The sequence below is a fragment of the Heptranchias perlo genome, chromosome 6 (genome assembly GCF_035084215.1).
Source record: "Heptranchias perlo isolate sHepPer1 chromosome 6, sHepPer1.hap1, whole genome shotgun sequence".
NCBI lineage: Eukaryota > Metazoa > Chordata > Chondrichthyes > Hexanchiformes > Hexanchidae > Heptranchias > Heptranchias perlo.
The window spans coordinates 60,981,584-61,004,461 of record NC_090330.1 but is presented as its reverse complement, the minus strand read 5'-3'; the positions used below and the strand labels follow the sequence as shown (position 1 = coordinate 61,004,461).

The 22,878-nt window shown below is 44.8% G+C and overlaps 1 protein-coding gene across 2 annotated transcripts in view; it reads left to right on the top strand.

Moving 5' to 3' along the window:
* LOC137323031 (progesterone receptor-like) overlaps window positions 1–22,878 on the top strand; it is a 268,780-nt gene that overhangs the window by 52,300 nt on the left and 193,602 nt on the right. For both annotated transcript variants that reach the window (XM_067986390.1, XM_067986389.1), the window contains exon 3: window positions 18,280–18,431. In XM_067986390.1, coding sequence (XP_067842491.1) covers window positions 18,280–18,431 — 152 coding nt within the window. The remainder of the gene's footprint in view (window positions 1–18,279; window positions 18,432–22,878) is intronic.

Here is a 22,878-nt window from a genome sequence, read left to right as displayed (position 1 = left end):
TGGCTGCTTTTTCAATATTATATCATCTAGAATCCCCCACCATCCAGTTTCCTGTGCCTTGCCATCTCCATCCCTGCTTTCAAAAGTCTCCTCAAAACCCTTCTTTTCAACCGTGCCTTCACACCTAAACTTTCTCCCTTCTTTTTTCTTCTTACTCAGTGTCCGCTATTTTTCCGTAAATGTAAAGTGCTCTGAGATACCTTCCTATGTATGAGGAGAACTATCAGAATGTGGTTCATATTTCTATGCAGTGCATAATAATTAAAAAACAATTTTCATTTATATCTAATTTTGCCAATAAGGTAATTTGCACAATGTGCATTGAAGCATGATGTTAATGGCTCCCGTTATCATTTGCTCTTGGGTTATAACTAATTGGTGCATGTATTAAACAGTTCAGTTTGGTATTTAATTTACAAATTATAGGGATGGGATTGGCCAGGTTACAGACAGAAAGGCAGTGGAGGAAGATTTTCAGCCAGTATTCCAGATAAATTGGCACATCATTATCCACCATATTTTCCAAGAGATAATAGGATGAATTCAGCAATGCTATACTACTTTATGGTACATCACATTCCAGATGTGTGTCTCACTGGACCAGGATGTAGGCCACTCACTGGATTTGCAAGGTGTCAAATTCAGAATATTAAAAAGAAATTAAATTTTTCAGGCCTTTCTATCTGAGTGTGAGAGTCTCACTACACTTAATAGTGCAACCTGAGGTATGATTGCTAGAACCATAGACATTTACAGCATAGAAGGAGGACATTCGGCCCATTGTGTCTGTCCTGGTTCTTTGCTAGAGCAATCCAAAACTAATCTCGCTGACCCACTGTGTTCCCTACAGAACACAGAAGTTTATAGAAGTTGAAGAATTTCTGGAATCATGTGACTTTCTTTTACCTTTACATACATATGAACATAATATGCTTTGGATTGTACCATTTCACAACTACATGAAAATTATCTGTCATCACTAAGATCTTCACAAGCACATACTCTTTCTATGTAATACAGCAAAATAATTCTACTGACAGGGTTTAATTGTAAAAGCTTAGTTTAGTTTAGTGCTCAGAGATGTATGCAAGTCATAGGGCTAGATTTTCAACTTTTCATTTGAGTGTAAAGCTGGCACTGCAGATCAAAACTCGGAATAGAAATCACTTGATTTTTGTAAGGAGTCGCACAACACCAGGTTATAGTCCAACAGCTTTATTTGAAATCACAAGCTTTCGGAGCTTTGCTCCTTCGTCAGGTGAAGTGAAGAGATGCACATAGGCACAGCATATATAGTCAGAGAACAATGCCTGGTGATTACAGATAATCTTTCTAACTGCCCTTTATCACACCTCAGCAGAGAGATAATCACAGCAATCAAAGGAGTGAATGGTGTTCAAACAGGTTAGTCAGGGAAACATTACATCCAAGAATAGTGAGGTGGGGTCACAATGGGTCAAATGTAGCAGATGCTGGGGTTTGTATTAAAAATAGATAACTTTTTTTTTGCTGGAAATCGCAGCAGGTCTGGCCGCATCTGTGTATGGAGAACAAGCCAACTATGACTTGAGTCTGGATGACTCTACGTCAGGTGGGGTTACATGTAGCGTGACATAAACCCAAGATCCCGGTTGAGGCCGCCCTCATGGGTCCTCATGGGTGCATGGGTGCAAAAAAAAAGTTATCTGTTTTTAATACAAAACCCAGGGCCCCGAGAATCGGGAAATCCCGGAGCGGGACCGGAACCCGCCTCGAACCCGCGCACTTCCGGGTTCCCCGCTGAAGCGCCGGCGTGCGCGCGCAGCCCCCGCTGGTGGGAATCCCGCAGGCAATTAAAGCCAGCGGGGTTCCACTTGATGCTATTTATTTTCCTTGTTCAGGTCATTAACTGACCTGATTAAGGGATTATGTGCGGAGTGGTGGGATTTTAGAACAAACTGGGACTGTTTCCCACACTGGGGGAAACACTCCCAGTTCAAATGGACCTGTTGCAGCTGTCAGCCTGTGGCAGCTGCAAAGGTCCATTTGACAGGTGGGGGGGGAAGAGACCCTCACCCATTGCAGGAGGCCACTCTGTAACTTGGGACAAAGTTTGGCCTCCACCACCCTCCTCCTGACAATCAAAGTCACCAACTTGCACACTTACCCCGTGGTCCAGAGACATGTACCTACCTTGCGGACCCCCTCAGATGTACATCTTCCGGATGGGGGCCGTCGTAGCTGCAGTCATGACCTCCTCGGAGGGTGAACAACATCACCAGCCTCACCAGCCTCTCCATCCACGCCGTCCACCTCTGACACGTGGAGCTCCACAACAGAGTGCTGTGACACATCCACCTGCACAGCAGGAGGGAGGGGAACCGCAGAGAGAGATGCGTTGCAGAGGGCACTACCCTCGCCACAGGGTCCACAGACCGAGGCTCAGCTTCCTGGACCTCTCTGAGCAACAGTGCACACGGAGGCTCAGAGTCACTCGACATGTAGTCGTGGACATCTGCAGCCTCCTTCATGCCGAGCTGCTCCCGGCTGGCCCGAGCACCATCTTCTTACCTGTCGCTGTCAAAGTCACCACTGCCCTCAACAAGTTCTCCTCCGCATCCTTCCAGGGTGCAACCGGGGACATCGCCGACGTCTCTCAGTCGTCTGCGTAAAAGAGCCCTGCAAATACACCTACACCCACTCTGCAGTGATACAATGGGTGGCATCAGTTGTGGGTCTTCATAGTGATCCTCAGGAGAGGGCATTATTGCACAAACCTGACAAGATTCGCGAAGACATGGCAGTAGTGGTGCCAATATAATATGTAATGTGAGTTGGTCAGAAATTCAATATAAGTAACAACCATGACAAACCCTCAAACACCCTTGTGCATCCCCTTCATACTCACGACACGTTTGCCTTATGCTGCCTACTGCACATATGTGATGCATGCCCTGTGGCTGCAGCACAGGTAGTGGCAGGTTGAGTGAGGCTGACCGTGAAAGAGATGCACGAGAGGGTGAGTATGAGATAGAGCCATGAGATTGTATGAGGATTGGGTTGAGTGGTAGTGGCGGGATGAGTACTGGCGAGGTGAGTAGGTGCAGGAAAGATGAGGATGAGGTTTGAGTGGGTGTGAGGGGTGATGTGACAGAGTAGTGTTGGCAGTGCAGAAGGAGATGTGGGGTGGGGGCGGTGATGTGGCAGACGGAGTGTAGGGGAAAGAGTAAGTTTACTCACTTTGGCTGACCTACTGAGGTCATTGGAGCGCCTCCTGCACTTTTTTTTTTATTCGTTCACGGGATGTGGGCGTCGCTGGCAAGGCCAGCATTTATTGCCCATCCCTAATTGCCCTTGAGAAGGTGGTGGTGAGCCACCTTCTTGAACCGCTGCAGTCCGTGTGGTGACGGTTCTCCCACAGTGCTGTTAGGAAGGGAGTTCCAGGATTTTGACCCAGCGACAATGAAGGAACGGCGATATATTTCCAAGTCGGGATGGTGTGTGACTTGGAGGGGAACGTGCAGGTGGTGTTGTTCCCATGTGCCTGCTGCTCTTGTCCTTCTAGGTGGTAGAGGTCGCGGGTTTGGGAGGTGCTGTCGAAGAAGCCTTGGCGAGTTGCTGCAGTGCATCCTGTAGATGGTACACACTGCAGCCACTGTGCGCCTGTGGTGAAGGGAGTGAATGTTTAGGGTGGTGGATGGGGTGCCAATCAAGCGGGCTGCTTTATCTTGGATGGTGTCGAGCTTCTTGAGTGTTGTTGGAGCTGCACTCATCCAGGCAAGTGGAGAGTATTCCATCACACTCCTGACTTGTGCCTTGTAGATGGTGGAAAGGCTATTGGGAGTCAGGAGGTGAGTCACTCGCCGCAGAATACCCAGCCTCTGACCTGCTCTCGTAGCCACAGTATTTATATGGCTGGTCCAGTTAAGTTTCTGGTCAATGGTGACCCCCAGTATGTTGATGGTGGGGGATTCGGCGATGGTAATGCCGTTGAATGTCAAGGGGAGGTGGTTAGACTCTCTCTTTTTGGAGATGGTCATTGCCTGGCACTTATCTGGCGCGAATGTTCCTTACCACTTATCAGCCCAAGCCTGGATGTTGTCCAGGTCTTGCTGCATGCGGGCTCGGACTGCTTCATTATTTGAGGGGTTGCGAATGGAACTGAGCACTGTGCAGTCATCAGCGAACATCCCCATTTCTGACCTTATGATGGAGGGAAGGTCATTGATGAAGCAGCTGAAGATGGTTGGGCCTAGGACACTGCCCTGAGGAACTCCTGCAGCAATGTCATGGGGCTGAGATGATTGGCCTCCAACAACCACTACCATCTTCCTTTGTGCTAGGTATGACTCCAGCCACTGGAGAGTTTTCCCCGATTCCCATTAACTTCAATTTTACTAGGCCTCCTTGGTGCCACACTCGGTCAAATGCTGCCTTGATGTCAAGGGCAGTCACTCTCACCTCACCTCTGGAATTCAGCTCTTTTGTCCATGTTTGGACCAAGGCTGTAATGAGATCTGGAGCCGAGTGGTCCTGGCGGAACCCAAACTGAGCATCGGTGAGCAGGTTATTGGTGAGTAAATGCCGCTTGATAGCACTGTCGACGACACCTTCCATCACTTTGCTGATGATTGAGAGTAGACTGATGGGGCGGTAATTGGCCGGATTGGATTGGTCCAGCTTTTTGTGGACAGGACATACCTGGGCAATTTTCCACATTGTCGGGTAGATGCCAGTGTTGTAGCTGTACTGGAACAGCTTGGCTAGAGGCGCAGCTAGTTCTGGAGGACAAGTCTTCAGCACTACAGCTGGGATGTTGTCTGGGCCCATAGCCTTTGCTGTATCCAGTGCACTCAGCCGTTTCTTGATATCACTTGGAGTGAATCGAATTGGCCAAAGACTGGCTTCTGTGATGGTGGGGATATCGGGAGGAGGCCGAGATGGATCATCCACTCGGCACTTCTGGCTAAAGATGGTTGCAAACGCATCAGCCTTGTCTTTTGCACTCACATGCTGGACTCCGCCATCATTGAGGATGGGGATGTTTGCAGAGCCTCCTCCTCCCGTTAGTTGTTTAATTGTCCACCGCCATTCACGACTGGATGTGGCAAGACTGCAGAGCTTTGATCTGAGATCTGATCCGTTGGTTGTGGAATCGCTTAGCTCTGTCTATAGCATGTATGCTTCCGCTGTTTAGCATGCATGTAGTCCTGTGTTGTAGCTTCACCAGGTTGGCACCTCATTTTTAGGTACGCCTGGTGCTGCTCCTGGCATGCTCTTCTGCACTCCTCATTGAGCCAGGGTTGATCCCCTGGCTTGTTGGTAATGGTAGAGTGAGGAATATGCCAGGCCATGAGGTTACAGATCATGCTGGAATACAATTCTGCTGCTGATGGCCCACAGCACCTCATGGATGCCCAGTTTTGAGCTGCTAGATCTGTTCTGAATCTATCCCATTTAGCACGGTGGTGCCACACAACACGTTGGATGGTGTCCTCAGTGCGAAGACGGGACTTCATCTCCACGAGGACTGTGCGGTGGTCACTCCTACCAATACTGTCATGGACAGATGCATTTGCGACAGGTAGATTGGTGAGGACGAGGTCAAGTAAGTTTTTCCCTTGTGTTGATTCGCTCACCACCTGCCGCAGGCCCAGTCTGGCAGCTATGTCCTTCAGGACTCGGCCAGCTCGGTCAGTAGTGGTGCTACCGAGCCTCTCTTGGTGATGGACATTGAAGTCCCCCACCCAGAGTACATTTTGTGCCCTTGCTACCCTCAGTGCTTCCTCCAAGTGGTGCTCAACATGGAGGAGGACTGATCCATCAGCAGAGGGAGGACGGTAGGTGGTAATCAGCAGGAGGTTTCCTTGCCCATGTTTGACCTGATGCCATCAGATTTCATGGGGTCCAGAGTCAATGTTGAGGACTCCCTCCTGACTGTATATCACTGTACCGCCACCTCTGGTGGGACAGAACATACCCAGGGATGGTGATGGAGGAGTCTGGGACGTTTGCTGAAAGGTATGATTCTGTGAGAATGGCTATGTCAGGCTGTTGCTTGACTCATCTGTGGGACAGCTCTCCCAATTTTGGCACAAGTCCCCAGATGTTAGTAAGGAGGACCTTGCAGGGTCGACTGGGCTTGGTTTGCCGTTGTCGTGTCCGGTGCCTCGTGGTCCGTCCAGTTTTATTCTTATTATGACTTTTACTGGCGAGATTTTACAACTGAGTGGCTTTCTAGGCCATTTCAGAGGGCAATTAAGAATCAACCACATTGCTGTGGGTCTGGAGTCACATTTCGGCCTGACTGGGTAAGGACGGCAGGTTTCCTTCCCTAAAGGGCATCAGTGAACCAGATGGGTTTTTACGTTTCATGGCCATCATTACTGATACTAGTATTTTAATTCCAGATTTTTATTTCATTAATTGAATTTAATTTCGCCAGCTGCCATGGCGGGATTTGAACTCATGACTCTGGATTTTAGTCCAAGCCTCTGGATTACTAGTCCAGTAACATAACCACTATGCTACCGTACCCATATGAAGGTGGGCGATACGTTGGTGCTGCTGGTGTATGCAGGTGGGCGATATGTTGGTGGTGCTGGTGACCTCCTCTGCCACCTCGAGCCAGGCCTTCCTGGTGGCAGAGGCGGGCCGCTTCCTCCCGCCCGCCGGGGGGAATATCTCTGTCCTCCCCCTCCTCCTCACCCCATGTATTGATACCTGGAGTGAGGCATCATTAGACTGGGAGCAGCCTTCCCCCTGGGCTGCTCCATGCTGTAATTTTTTCTGTTTGTTGCAGCATCTGTCAGTGGAGAACTGCCCCTTTAAATTGAGCTCCTCCAGCTGACAGATCTTACTGCGCATGCGCAGCCCGCCCGACGCGCAGATCAGCAGTGGGGAACCTGGAGGAGAAGGTAAGTGGATCTAATTATGCTACGATCGCGCGGGTGGCTGACACATTTCGCCGGGCGCGTTATCCACGTGCCCGATAGCCCCCCCGCCGAGAACCCGCAGCCCTGGTAACATCGGGCCCAATATTTCCAGAGTCCTGCCGGATCCCGGCAGTCGTTGTGTGGAGTGGATTACGGTGGCAGGGAATGCGACGGGTTGGAGGCGGGATCTCAATTTTAGTGATTTTAACCCCTCACCCGTCCTTTTCCTGTCCGTCAGGGGGTTAAAATCGAGGCCATTGCGTCTGATTTCCCTGTCCGTGCTACCCTGATGTGTCCCTATCCCTATTTTCTGGATGTTTGATTATGTGTTCCCTAATTTTTCTATCCATGTCCCTTGATTATACTGTCTTTCTAGATTGTTTTTGTGTGTGTCCCTTGTCTGTCTGAACTTGATCTTTGTCTTTTTCTGCAATCTCTTTTGGTGTTTGTTTAATGAATGCTTATTTCTCTGCCATGATCTCTTTTTCTGTTTCAGTGCATCTATCTCACCCTTATCTTTCTGTCTCTGACTCCCCATTCTTGGTCTCTGTCCCCAAATGTTTGTGTTTCTCACACTCCAATTTCTGCATTATTTACCCCTCTTTCTGTCTCCAATCTGTCTTTCTGTATTCCTACTAAATCACCTATTTCTCTGTACCTTCATCTCCCATCCCTGGCCCCAATCTCTGTTTCTTTGTTTCTCCAATCTTTCTCTGTCTGTGCCCCCAATTTCTTTCTGCTTCTGTCCACCAATTTCGGCTTCTCTCTTCCCCTAGTTTCTCTGTAACGTCAATATATTTTATCTTTCCATGTCCCTATTGTGTCTTTTTCTTGCCCAGAATCACGGTGTGGGTAAGTTGACCATAACTTTAGAGAGTACCAAAACCCTGTGAACAGGCAGCTGATCAGACCACCATTGGCCCATATAATGGTGGGCTTTAAAATGTGTTTTGAGCGGGTGGGGTGGAGTATGCAGCACTGCCAGAAGTGACAACAACCTAAGAACGGGCCACAGATAATCTAACTGTCGGACTGCAGCACAGATGGTGATGCCAGCAGTAGCGACAGCAGCCAAAATCTTTCTCAGCAAATGAAGGGGGTGGCCAAATACAGTATTCAGGTCATGCAGGGTTAGAGGACAGAGGGATAACTGTGCTGAGGAGATCGGGGGGGGGGTGGGGGGATGGGGGACAGAAAAGGGGGAGGGAAGGAAGAGTGGAGGAGGAGAAGGCTGGAGAATATGAGGAGCTGAGAAACATAGAAACATAGAAAATAGGAGTAGGAGTAGGCCATTCGAGCCTGCTTCACCATTCACTTTGATCATGGCTGATCCTCTATCTCAATACCATATTCCCGCTCTCTCCCCATACCCCTTAATGCCTTCTGTGTCTAGAAATCTATCTTAGTCCTTCTTAAATATATTTTGTGACTTGGACTCCACAGCCTTTGTGGTAGAGAAGTCCACAGGTTCACCACCCTCTGAGTGAAGAAATTTCTCCTCATCTCAGTCCTAAATGTCCTACCCCGAATCCTAACACTGTGACCTCTCGTTCTAGACACCCCAGCCAGGGGAAACATTTTCCCCGCATCCAGCCTGTCTATCCCTGTCAGAATCTTATACGTTTCAATGAGATCCCATCTCATTCTTCTAAACTCTAGTGAATACAGGCCTAGTCGACCCAATCTCTCCTCATACTATAGTCCTGCCATCCCATGAATCAGTCTGGTGAACCTTCGCTGCACTCCTTCCAAGGCAAGTATATCCTTTCTTAGGTAAGGAGACCAAAACTGCACACAATACTCCAGGTGTGGTCTCACCTAGGCCCTGTATAACTGCAGTAAGACATTCCTGCTGCTGTACTCAAATCCTCTTGCAATGAAGCCCAACATACCATTTGCCTTCCTAACTGCTTGCTGCACCGGCATGTTTACTTTCAGTGACTGGTGTGCAAGGACACTCAGGTCCCTTTGTACATCAACATTTCCCAATCTATGACCATTTAAATAATACTCTGCCTTTCCGTTTTTCCTTCCGAAGTGGATAACTTCACATTTATCCACATTATACTGCTTCTGCCATGTATTTGCCCACTCACTCAACTTGTCTAAATCACCATGAAGCCTCTTTGCATCCTTCTCATAACTCACGATCCCACCTAGTTTTGTGTCGTCAGCAAACTTGGAAATATTACATTTGGTTCTCTCATCCAAATCATTGATATATATTGTGAATAGCTGGGGCCCAAGCACTGATCCCTGCGGTACCCCACTAGTCACTGCCTGCCACCCTGAAAAAGACTCATTTATTCCTACTCTGTTTCCTGTCTGTTAACCAATTTTCAATCCATGCCAGTATATTCCCCCCAATCCCATGTGTTTTAATTTTGGACACTAACCTCTTATGTGGGACTTTATCAAAGGCCTTCTGAAAATCCAAATATACCACATCCACTGGTTCTCCCCTATCTATTCTACCAGTTACATCCTCAAAAAACTCCAGTAGGTTTGTCAAACACGGTTTCCCTTTCATAAATCCATGTTGACTTTGTCTAATCCCGTTGATATTTTCTAAGTGTCCTGTTATCACATCCTTTATAACAAACTCTAGCATTTACCCTACCACTGATGTTAGGCTAACCGGTCTGTAGTTCCCTATTTTCTCTCTCCCTCCTTTTTTAAATAGTGGGGTTACATTTGCCACCCTCCAATCTGCAGGAACTGTTCCATAATCTATAGAATTTTGGAAGATGGCAACCAATTCATCCACTATTTCCATGGCTACCTCTTTTAGTACTCTTGAATGCACATTATCAGGCCCTGGGGATTTATTGGCTTTCAGTCCCATTAATTTCACCAGCGCTATTTTTTTACTAATACTAATTTCCTTTAATTCCTCCTTCTCACTAGTCCTTTGGTTCCCCAGCATTTCTGGGAAGTTATTTGTGTCCTCTTGTGAAGACAGAACCAAAGTATTTGTTTAATTGCTCTGCCATTTCCTTGTTCCCCATTATAAATTCTCCCGTTTCTGACTGTAAGGGACCTACATTTGCCTTCACTAATCTTTTTCTTTTTACATACTTGTAGAAGCTTTTACAGTCCTCTTTTATGTTCCTTGCAAGTTTACTCTCATACTCTATTTTTCCCCTCTTAATCAATCTCTTGGTCCTTTTTTGCTGAATTCTAAACTGCTTCCAATCCTCAGGCTTGCTACTTTTTCTGGCAACTTTATATGACTCCTCTTTGGATCTAATACTATCCTTAATTTATTTTGTTAGCCATGGTTGGGCCGTTTTTCTTTTTGTGTTTTTGTGCAAGAAAGGAATGTATAACTGTTGCAATTCATGCATTCGTTCCTTAAATGTTAGCCATTGCCTATCCACTGTCATGCCTTTTAATGAAGCTCCTCAATCTATCATACCTTCGTAGTTTCCTTTGTTTAGATTTAGGACCCTAGTTTCGGATTGGACTACTTCACTTTCCATCTTAATGAAGAATTCTATCATGTTATGGTCACTCTTCCCTAAAGGACCTCGCACAACAAGATTATTAATTAATCCCTTCTCATTGCGCAATACCCAATCTAGGATAGCCTGGTCCCAAGTTGGCTCCTCAACGTACTGGTCTAAAAAACCATCTTTTACACATTCCAGGAATTCATCCTTCACAGTATTATTGCTAATTTTTTTTGGTCAGTCTATATATAGATTAAGCCCCCTTCTCTCCATCAGGTCCTAGTTTTTTTTCTCAGGTAGGGGAGGAGCTTCTGGTGAGCTACCTTTCCCTTTACTATGAGTGGGCGGTTCAGCTCTTTTACCATTTGCTAGTCTCTAATTTCTCTGAGTGAGTGGTCGGAGAGTTTCTAGCGAGGCAACACTGGTGGGGTTGGTATGCTCATCTGACCTTATCCAGGGAATAAATTTTGTCTCAATTTGGGAGGCGTTTACTGAACTTCCTTCATTGGTCTTCACTGGTCCCAGTTTATGTCTTGGGGAGAGAGAGAAAGAAAGAGAGAGAGAGAGAGAGAGAGACCCTGTATGTTGCCGTTACCTGTGACTGCCAGGAATTGTGGATGTCCTTCGAACTGTAGAGACAAGAATTCTGTTCATGCATAGCAAAGTGCAATATTTCTGTGCAGGTGCCAAGAGTCAGGGAACTTCTGCAGTAAAGGGGTGGTTAAGCTGGATTGAAGGAATTTTTATGGGGGAAGGTCAGCACTAATGAGTCATTGGCTCAGAGGCTGGAAGGTTCCTACCATTGCCTGAGATTGAAAGTCAATCTAACCGAAGGGTGCAAATAGAATTAAATTTTTAAAAAAGTATAACAGATTTCTGTCAGTCTGCTGCAGCAGAGGCATTTGTCCCATCATCCAGCATTCCGAGAGGAGGAGCCTGATACCAGCAGTCAGGAATTTAAATTTCCAACACGAGGATCAATATATGAACTGACAAAAGTACCAAAACACTATCAAAATGTATTCTTTATGGACCTAACTGTCAGCTACTGTGTGAAAGAAATGAGGAAAGAACATACAACAACAATTAGGTCAGAAGTCACAGATGTTGGAGCATTCTATCGGCTCAGTACAGTGGGGCTGTCATGCAACGTTAGTCACGTAATATTATGCTCACAACATCACCAACAGAATGTTGTGACCATTTGAATGTTGTGACCACGCATTGTTTTTAATAGTATATAGATAGCTTATAGTGTAGGATAAACTGTGGTGTTCATCACAGTAAAAGATGTCAATGCTGGGGAATAGGGAATGGAATGCCACTCCACCCATGGTATGCAGTGTCAACAGATAGAGGCTGAGATTCCAAGGCTGATTCCAAAGCGTGTAAACCTGTTGAGTCACCCAGTTCAGATGTGAAGTTTTTTTTCAGCTATATTTTTTTTGTACTAAATCACACTTTCTAGTGCCCAATGAATACATGTCACAAGTCAGAATAATAACTGGTTTCCAGTATATTCAGGAACTGTAATACAATCAAAATATTTAGTGATGTCACACAGTGAGATATCCCATGATGATAAACAACGGTCCTGAAATTCCAGTGATTTGGTAGGACATAAACCTCGTGGATTTAACTGGGGGAGGGGGGTTGGAATCTGGGATTTAGAGAGGATATGCCAGTATTACACCACCTTTAAGTTCCACCCTAAATTCTGCTGGACGTGACGGATAGTGTGAGATGCATTCGGCCTAGCTAAAGTGGAGTCGAGAAAATTATGGCATTAGATCAGAAAAACATTTTCCTCCACGATTCCGCCCCCACCTCACTTGTCCTCTCCCCGTCCCCACTAGTACAGCATTGGAGAGAAGCACTAAGGGTTAAGGAGATGTCACTCACTACCTGTGCCACTTCCTTCCACAGGGTCCAAGCTGCTTTATTTACAGGTCTCTTATTGCAGGACTCGGAATTTCAGAGCAATAATTTTTCAAAATAAAATTTCAGCGGCTTGCCCAAATCTAAATTTGGCAGCCAAAAATTCAGAAGTATTTAATTTAGGTTGTCACTATGTATGTGCAGAGAACAGTAATTTAAAAAAATATTTTTACCTGTATTGCATATATTTCAACTTAGTTTTATTAAAACACATGCAATAAATTATCTGGACCAAATTACAATGACACCTCAAATATGTTATAGAATTGGCTGTAATCAAAGGTAATGTTTTTGTGTTATTTTCGTTCAATAAAGTCAGTTTTTTTTACAAATTGAATGTTGATAATCTTTTCCTCAAAAATCACTGTAAAACTAAATCAGTGCTTTTATAATTAAAAAAAACGAGCCTTTAAAGCCTTTTCTAATGGATTTTATCTTCTCTCCTATTGGCCTCAGAACCATGCCTGTCATCCTGCATGTTCCCCATTTCAGCTTTTAGCATCGTCTGTCAGCACACAATCAGTGTCAGCACTTGTGTAATATTCCATTTTGTTTTAGATGTTTTTGTTTTGTAAAGAATAAAGGATGCCTCATGTTTGTTCCTAAACTATTAATCATCCATTCTGCAAAGAGGAATTGTGTTTTATACTGTACCCTGTGGGCAGTGTATTGATGTTTTTTGTGATGGCTTTGTCCTTAAAGAGACACACTCTACAAAGTTATTTCTGCATAGCAATACCTTTATTACAAGTGGCAACGGCACACAAAAATCTATTTAGCCATTCATTAGATTATAAGATTTTTAAGCAAAGTCAAGGAAACAAAAAATACTTTTGGCCCATCGCATCTCAGTATCCAACAGCATTTAAACATTCATAACGTTTTGAAAAATGTATCAGTTAGAACAAAGAAACTCTTCTTATATCTGTTTTAAATTTCATATTTATGGGGGAGAATTTCCATTAGATTCTCCTGATCCCCCACCATAATTTTGGTGGAAGGTGACGGAAGCCATGGACAATAGGCATAAATGGCCATTCTTAGCTGTTTCTGTCAATTCTCTAAGGGTTCTGCCAATCTTCAGCCAGAACCCTCCTCACCCACGGAAATTCCAGCCGCCTTTCTTCTGGTCCTAGTTTACTGGCTTATTTTGAAGTCATTGGGAGGAATTTACCCGCTCCCCCCAATGAGGGGCAGGAGAGGGTTGGGGGGGTTAAATTGGTAAAAATCTGAAACCCGACCCCAACCCTCCGCGAATGCACTTACTTCTGGTTTAACCGCAGCGGATTGGGGGAGTCTGATTCACCCACTCTGGAGAGGAGGGTCTGAGATTATAATATTTAAATGAGACTCCGTTTCTCAGATTTTGGGAGCCATTTAAATTTAACAGCTTCAGGCCAGATCTCCCAGGGCTCAGTTGAAGGGAGGCGCAAGAGTACTTTTACACAGCCCCTCAAATCCTTCTGCTGCAATCTCTCTCCCCCCGTGATCTTCAGACCCCCCCCCGCGATCTGTCCCCCCCGCAATCTCTCCCCTCCCCCGCAATCTCTCCCCTCCCCCGCAATCTCTCCCCCCACACGATTTCTCCCTCCCTCCCTCTTCAGTGCCATGCTCCAAGACTCCCCCAACCAGCCCCCGATGTTCTCAGATTGCCGGAGACCGTCCCCAGCAGTCCCCGGCTGTGGCCTTCTACCGCTGGCTTCCCCGCCCGGCAGCCGGACAGCCTTCAATCTGTGTTTAGCACTTCTCCAATAGGCCAAATCTTGCTGGAGCGAGGCATCTCATGGTGTATGCCATTAGTTGGACTTTTTCCTACGCCCCTCAGTTTGGAAATTTTTTGCGCCATAACTTGCTGGAAGTGCGAGCTGATAACGGTGTGGCGAGGACAAGGGGCATCTGGGCTCTTAGTGAACTGGGGGACCAACAACGTATCTCCTTAACCAATGAGATTTAAGGATTGATAAAGAAACAGAGGAACGACAGAGTAGGAGGGTGAATTAGGGTGGATGAATAAAGACAGGGAAAGAAAGATTGGATTAAGAGAGAGGGAAAAAAAGAGACAGAAAGGAAAAGTAAGAAAAAACATTTTAAATTTTAAAAACCTCGAAGAACAATTTCCCACCTGAAGGAATGAGACTCCACAGTTTAAATTGTTTCCTTTCTGGGCCAGAGTTATTGATTGGCACTGCATTAACAATTATCACGTCGTTAAAAGGGTACTTAGGCTCATAATTATCACTTAACTTTCTGTGGTGAGTTTAATGGGTAATTAATGTGCAAATCCAGCAAGTTCTTAAAAATAACGGGGAAGCAAACGGTGGAGCGGCGTAAATCGACCAGCAAGTTCTGGTGATTCATAAATTACGACGTATCTCTTAATCCCCTGAACTTGTTGGCTGATTTGTTCATTAATAACGGCGTGCGTCATTAACACATCGTCATTTTTCCAGCAAGATTTGGCCTAATGATTCCTACTCTTCCAAAAATAGATTAATAAACTTTAGAGAAGAAAAGAGAAAAGCTGTTTTGTGCTTGTTAAGGTCTTATTAACGGCTAATCAATGGAACTCATGCACAGTTATGCATCATTACAGGCTCATCAAGAAGTCATACCTGGTACTAATCAGCTTAATGAAGGGGTGAAAGCAGTCACAGTTCAGTTGTTTGGTTTCTCTAAGTGAAAAAAGAGGAGAGGACTGAGGGCATAGGAGCCACTCAACATGTCCCAGGAACTATCCCAGGCAGTGAATATACTGCAGCGGTCAGCTACCAGAGGAACAGTGCATGAGTAAGTGAGGCCTCATCATGGATCTGAGGCATTGCTGCTATCTATTGGACATCACACATGCCAACCCAACGGGTGTTCAGGGCAGTGTTTGCTTGCCCACATTTCTAGATGAAAATTAGCACTACCAGTGCTGCTCCCACCTCCTCCCTTTAGCATTACTCCAGGCTCCGATCTCCTACATCCAGTAGATTGAACACTGCTGCATACTGTTGGCTGGAACTGTTGTGAGATCAGGAATTCTTGTCCACATTGTGCAGCAGAGTTCAATGCCCTGGAGTAGCAGCAAGGGATAGAAGTCACCAACAGCAATAATGGAGGAGTGGATGAGAGTGCCAGCATGAACTGGGAGAGAGGAAGGGGGAGAAGTGTGGTAATTTCAATTGAGGGTGGGAGGAAGTATGAGCATGAGTGGGCTTGAGGTGGGGTGGGGGGGTGGTGGTAGGTAAGTGTGCCAGCATGGAAAGGGGGGAGATGGGGAAGAATAGTGCCAGAATGAGAGAGCTAGGAGAGAGTTAGAAAACTGCCAGTTTCATCTGGCTGCTGCTTTATTCATTCAGCAGCCGGAGGCATCTTTCTCATGAGGCCCACTGACCTGTCTGAGCATAGAACAGTGAGCCTTTATGAGTTCTGAGAGCTCTTCCACACTCCAAAGACCTGCACCTTCCAAACTCTTTCATAAGAACATAAGAAATAGGAGGAGTGAGCCATTCGGCCCCTCGAGCCTGCTCCGCCATTCAGTGAGATCATGGCTGATCTACCTCAACTCCACTTTCCCGCCCTATCCCCATATCTGGCAAAAGAGCCAATGATAGCCTTGTCATGTGGAGTTGGAACTTTCTGCCTTGTAGCCCTACCACCTGTTGAAATTTCTGGGCTCCAGTTATAAGCCAGTTTTTCCTTCAAAATAAGAGCAGCATATTCTTTGTTCAATCATGACATGTATAATGTAATTTGAATAATCTTGATATTTTCACTTCAGATATTTTCCTTGCAACATTTTGTGTTACCATTCCTTTGTGTGAGTGCAGTTTTTTTTCATTTGGACTGCAACTCCACAGTAATATTCATGCCTTGCACCATGCACCTTTTTTTCTGTCTTCCATACAGTGCCTTTTCTTGCTTGACCGAGTTTACCATTTTATGCTGTGCTCTTGCACTTCTTTCTTTGGTACATCATCAAGTGTGTCATTTCTGTGCTCCATAACAGAGCACATTGGACATCTAGAGCTTGGTCTGTAAATTGTGCTTTACAATGTTGTCATTTTACCATTGCTTCCAATAATTATGCACTCCACAGCTGCATCAATAAACCTTTTAGTTTGAATATTGGTTAAGTGGCTTATTAGTGATTTGGGTACTATTAAACGATCTTTATTGCAGGTGCATCATTACTGGCTGCTTTTTGTCCATTACTACTATCAAAGCTTTACAGACTGTAACAGAATTTTGTATTCCCTCTTTTTCATTAATTATTCAGAAATGTCACAAAAACCAGGATCTTGCAATTTTTGTGAAAAAAGGAATTTTGACCCACTAGTTACTCAATCCAGTGGTATAAAGTGGCTTTTCTACATTTCAAACTGCCATGATCTGATTGATTAATCTGTAACTACACAACTCGTCGCTTTTTCTGTGAAAATTGTGGCTGCAAGGATAATGAAAAGAGAACTGTGTTTTAATCATAGGAGCTGGAAATGTTTGTGGTAGAATTTTCTGTCCAGAGGAGATTTTAGTTTGGAACATTTAGAACTTTATCTAAAATTGACATTTTTACAAAATTTCACAGTAGTCTTCAAACAAAAAACGAAGGTGTTTTCAATATGGAAAAGAGTGGAATGCAGGACTTCTGACCATATGTAAAGATAAAAACATAGTTGTTAATATGCCATTCTTTGTATATTGCTTTAGCAAGAAAGTATGATGTCTTTGTAGTGTCCTTTGTAAGCAGTCAACAGAAACAGAAAATATGAGGCACAACTCTGCTTACTTTGTTTCCTTCTGTCTCTCTCAATTATGTATCCTTTATGTGGCTGTTACTTATGATCTCTCAGATCCTTCAGGGTAAGAACTCTGCCTCCGCTAATACCTCTATCCTGACATAATTCCTCACTGTGAATTACCAATTTTAAACTGATCTTCATTTATCACATTGTATTGATGTCAACATACCAGTAATGTTTTAGTGGTCAGAGTTTACGACATGGGAGATGATGTTACTTTTTATATGATACACTATACCCTTCCTTAATATTTCAAGTAAAACACAGATCGATTACCCTGAGCATGAAATGTCACATTTTGTCCTTGGAGTCTACTGTTTCTATTTTCCAGTACTTCAAGTTGAATCACAAATGGAAAAGTCTACATGTGCAAATTAATTCTCAAAGTAACAAATAGTGGAAAGAATTGCATTAACTGAGCGAAGACTTGTCCAACACTAGGCTTAGCTAAGTTCAGTAAATGATTTTATATTTAATTCGGCTGAGTAGCTCATGTGCAAAAATATTGTGTAACATTAGCTAACTCCAGAGCGTTGAATTATTTTTTAATTTCGAAACGGCTGGATTAATTTTGGCCTGTTCGTTACTCCCCAACTTGCTGCTTTCAGCACTTTCCAGATGAGAACTAAAGTGTTGCATTCTGGATGACTTGAACAGATTGTTATAAGTTAGTCTTTACCTCATAGTTCTGTTTTATGTGTGTCCAGCATAATAAGTGAGCATTATCCCAATAATGATTGTGATTACTGGTTCAGAGAAGTGATCAAAGATATTTCTGGTTTTTTAACCACTGCACAGCCATTAAAAAAAAACCTTAATTGGCACTGGCCAGAAAGACAGATAATTAAACTAAGTAAAACACCATTCAATGCAAAAATGGGCTTCAAAAGAAAATCTGCCAATTAGCTTATTTTTGTCAATTAAAAGACTGCTGTTTAATGGGAGTCTTCTATATCAGCAGAATTTTCACTTTGAAAGTGAATCTGTTCATCCATACGTATATGACCTGAATGTAATATTGCATGTAGAAAGTAAAGTGACACCAGATTGGTGAATTTTCACCAAAGCTCAATGTAAAACTTTCAAAGCTAATGTTTTGTTGTAATTATTTTTATATTATTATTGATTTTATTATTCTTAATGATGAGGCAATCCACTTTGAATTTTGTTCTTCTCTCTTCGTTAAAGGCCAGAGAATGGAAGAGGCCATCTTTCTCACTTTGCCCCTGGACTGAGTCTGCAGAAACTCTGCCTGATCTGTGGTGATGAAGCCTCAGGATGTCACTATGGAGTCCTTACGTGTGGAAGTTGTAAGGTTTTCTTCAAGAGAGCTGTTGAAGGTAGAACTCTTTTTATATTAAATAATAGTTTTTCTATTCTGTATTTAGCCTGGTAGCAGGTTTGTGAAAATCTGCTCATTTTATGAGAGATTAAATCTGCATATCCATTGATCTACATATTTTGAATCTACTACAGTTGAAGTTTTGCAGGATATATAATTGCAAATGTTATATAGAAGTTTCCGAAGAAATACAAGGAGGATTAAATCTTCATCTTGTGCTGGCCCCTAAAATCTAGATTTCTTTGCAAGCCATGATAAATGCGCCCATTACATCCATCAGCTATCCAATCAGATATTCAATACCAAAGATCCAATTGTATGATTGGACATTTTGGATCTTATGCAATCTTTCTACTGCAGTACTTGACAACATTTTAGCACCAAGGTGAGGGAGGGGGTACAATTACATGGCTCACTTACATCACCAAGGTGAGAGAGGAGCTACAGTTACAATGGCTCACTTACATCACCAAGGTGAGAGAGGAGCTACAGTTACAATGGCTCACTTACATCACCAAGGTGAGAGAGGAGCTACAGTTACAATGGCTCACTTACATCACCAAGGTGAGAGAGGAGCTACAGTTACAATGGCTCACTTACATCACCAAGGTGAGAGAGGAGCTACAGTTACAATGGCTCACTTACAGCACCAAGGTGAGAGAGGTGCTACAGTTACAATGGCTCACTTACATCACCAAGGTGAGAGAGGAGCTACAGTTACAATGGCTCACTTACAGCATCAAGGTGAGAGAGGAGCTACAATTACAATGGCTCACTTACAGCACCAAGGTGAGAGAGGAGCTACAGTTACAATGGCTCACTTACAGCACCAAAGTGAGGGAGGAGCTACAGTTACAATGGCTCACTTACATCACCAAAGTGAAGGGGGAGCGACAATTACATGGCTCACTTACATCACCAAAGTGAAGGAGGAGCTACAGTTACATGGCTCACTTACATCACCAAAGTGAAGGGGGAGCTACAATTACATGGCTCACTTACATCACCAAAGTGAAGGGGGAGCTACAGTTACAATGGCTCACTTACATCACCAAAGTGAAGGGGGAGCTACAATTACATGGCTCACTTACATCACCAAAGTGAAGGAGGAGCTACAGTTACATGGCTCACTTACATCACCAAAGTGAAGGAGGAGCTACAGTTACATGGCTCACTTACATCACCAAAGTGAAGGGGGAGCTACAGTTACAATGGCTCACTTACATCACCAAAGTGAAGGGGGAGCTACAGTTACAATGGCTCACTTACATCACCAAAGTGAAGGGGGAGCTACAGTTACAATGGCTCACTTACATCACCAAAGTGAAGGGGGAGCTACAGTTACAATGGCTCACTTACAGCACCAAGGCGAGGGAGGAGCTACAGTTACAATGGCTCACTTACAGCACCAAGGTGAGAGAGGAGCTACAGTTACATGGCTCACTTACATCACCAAGGTGAGGGAGGAGCTACAGTTACAATGGCTCACTTACAGCACCAAGGTGAGAGAGGAGCTACAGTTACAATGGCTCACTTACAGCACCAAAGTGAGGGAGGAGCTACAGTTACAATGGCTCACTGACATCACCAAAGTGAAGGGGGAGCTACAATTACATGGCTCACTTACATCACCAAAGTGAAGGAGGAGCTACAGTTACAATGGCTCACTTACATCACCAAAGTGAAGGGGGAGCTACAGTTACAATGGCTCACTTACATCACCAAAGTGAAGGGGGAGCTACAGTTACAATGGCTCACTTACAGCACCAAGGCGAGGGAGGAGCTACAGTGACAATGGCTCACTTACATCACCAAAGTGAAGGAGGACCTACAGTTACAATGGCTCACTGACATCACCAAGGTGAGGGAGGAGCTACAGTTACAATGGCTCACTTACAGCACCAAGGTGAGAGAGGAGCTACAGTTACATGGCTCACTTACATCACCAAGGTGAGGGAGGAGCTACAGTTACAATGGCTCACTTACAGCACCAAGGCGAGGGAGGAGCTACAGTTACAATGGCTCACTTACATCACCAAAGTGAAGGGGGAGCTACAGTTACATGGCTCACTTACATCACCAAAGTGAAGGGGGAGCTACAATTACATGGCTCACTTACAGCACCAAGGCGAGGGAGGAGCTACAGTTACAATGGCTCACTTACAGCACCAAGGCGAGGGAGGAGCTACAGTTACAATGGCTCACTTACATCACCAAAGTGAAGGGGGAGCTACAGTTACATGGCTCACTTACATCACCAAAGTGAAGGGGGAGCTACAATTACATGGCTCACTTACATCACCAAAGTGAAGGGGGAGCTACAGTTACAATGGCTCACTTACATCACCAAAGTGAAGGGGGAGCTACAGTTACAATGGCTCACTTACATCACCAAAGTGAAGGGGGAGCTACAATTACATGGCTCACTTACATCACCAAGGTGAGAGAGGAGCTACAGTTACATGGCTCACTTACATCACCAAGGTGAGAGAGGAGCTACAGTTACAATGGCTCACTTACATCACCAAGGTGAGAGAGGAGCTACAGTTACAATGGCTCACTTACAGCACCAAGGCGAGGGAGGAGCTACAGTTACAATGGCTCACTTACATCACCAAGGTGAGAGAGGAGCTACAGTTACATGGCTCACTTACATCACCAAGGTGAGAGAGGAGCTACAGTTACAATGGCTCACTTACAGCACCAAGGCGAGGGAGGAGCTACAGTTACAATGGCTCACTTACAGCACCAAGGCGAGGGAGGAGCTACAGTTACAATGGCTCACTTACATCACCAAAGTGAAGGGGGAGCTACAGTTACATGGCTCACTTACATCACCAAAGTGAAGGGGGAGCTACAATTACATGGCTCACTTACATCACCAAAGTGAAGGGGGAGCTACAGTTACAATGGCTCACTTACATCACCAAAGTGAAGGGGGAGCTACAATTACATGGCTCACTTACATCACCAAGGTGAGGGAGGAGCTACAGTTACATGGCTCACTTACATCACCAAAGTGAAGGGGGAGCTACAGTTACAATGGCTCACTTACATCACCAAAGTGAAGGGGGAGCTACAATTACATGGCTCACTTACATCACCAAGGTGAGAGAGGAGCTACAGTTACATGGCTCACTTACATCACCAAGGTGAGAGAGGAGCTACAGTTACAATGGCTCACTTACAGCACCAAGGCGAGGGAGGAGCTACAGTTACAATGGCTCACTTACATCACCAAGGTGAGAGAGGAGCTACAGTTACATGGCTCACTTACATCACCAAGGTGAGAGAGGAGCTACAGTTACAATGGCTCACTTACAGCACCAAGGCGAGGGAGGAGCTACAGTTACAATGGCTCACTTACAGCACCAAGGCGAGGGAGGAGCTACAGTTACAATGGCTCACTTACATCACCAAAGTGAAGGGGGAGCTACAGTTACATGGCTCACTTACATCACCAAAGTGAAGGGGGAGCTACAATTACATGGCTCACTTACATCACCAAAGTGAAGGGGGAGCTACAGTTACAATGGCTCACTTACATCACCAAAGTGAAGGGGGAGCTACAATTACATGGCTCACTTACATCACCAAGGTGAGGGAGGAGCTACAGTTACATGGCTCACTTACATCACCAAAGTGAAGGGGGAGCTACAGTTACAATGGCTCACTTACATCACCAAAGTGAAGGGGGAGCTACAGTTACATGGCTCACTTACATCACCAAAGTGAAGGGGGAGCTACAGTTACATGGCTCACTTACATCAAGAACTGGAAGAATGAAAAATCCGTACATAAGCACGGGAACATTTAGATGGAGCCTTGCTTGCCAGCCTTTGACTCGACTGTAGCTTTATAGAACAGAATCATATAATCACAGAAAATTTGCAGCACAGAAGGAGGTCATTCAGCCCATCATGTCCATGCTGGCTGAAAATGAGCCACCCAGCCTAATCCCACTTTCCAACACTTGGTCCGTAGCCTTGTAGGTCACGGCACTTTAGATGCATATCCAGGACTTTTTGAATGAGATGATGATTTCTGCCTCTACCACCCTTTCAGGCAGTGAGTTCCAGACCCCTCACCACCCTCTGGGTGAAAGAATTTTTCCTCAGCTCCCCTCTAATCCTTCTACCAAACACTTTAAATCTATGCCCCCTGGTTACCGACCTCTCTGCTAAGGGAAATAGGTCCTTCCTATCCACTCCATCTAGGCCCCTCATAATTTTATACACCTCAATTAAATCACCCCTCTGTCTCCTCTGTTCCAAAGAAAACAACCACAGCTTAATTAATCTTTCCTTATAGCTAAAATTCACCAGTCCTGGCAACATCCTCGTAAATCTCCTCCGTATCCTCTCTAGTGCAATTTCATCCTTCCTGTAGTGTGGTGACCAGAACTGTACACAGTACTTTAGCTGTGACCTAACTAGTATTCATAT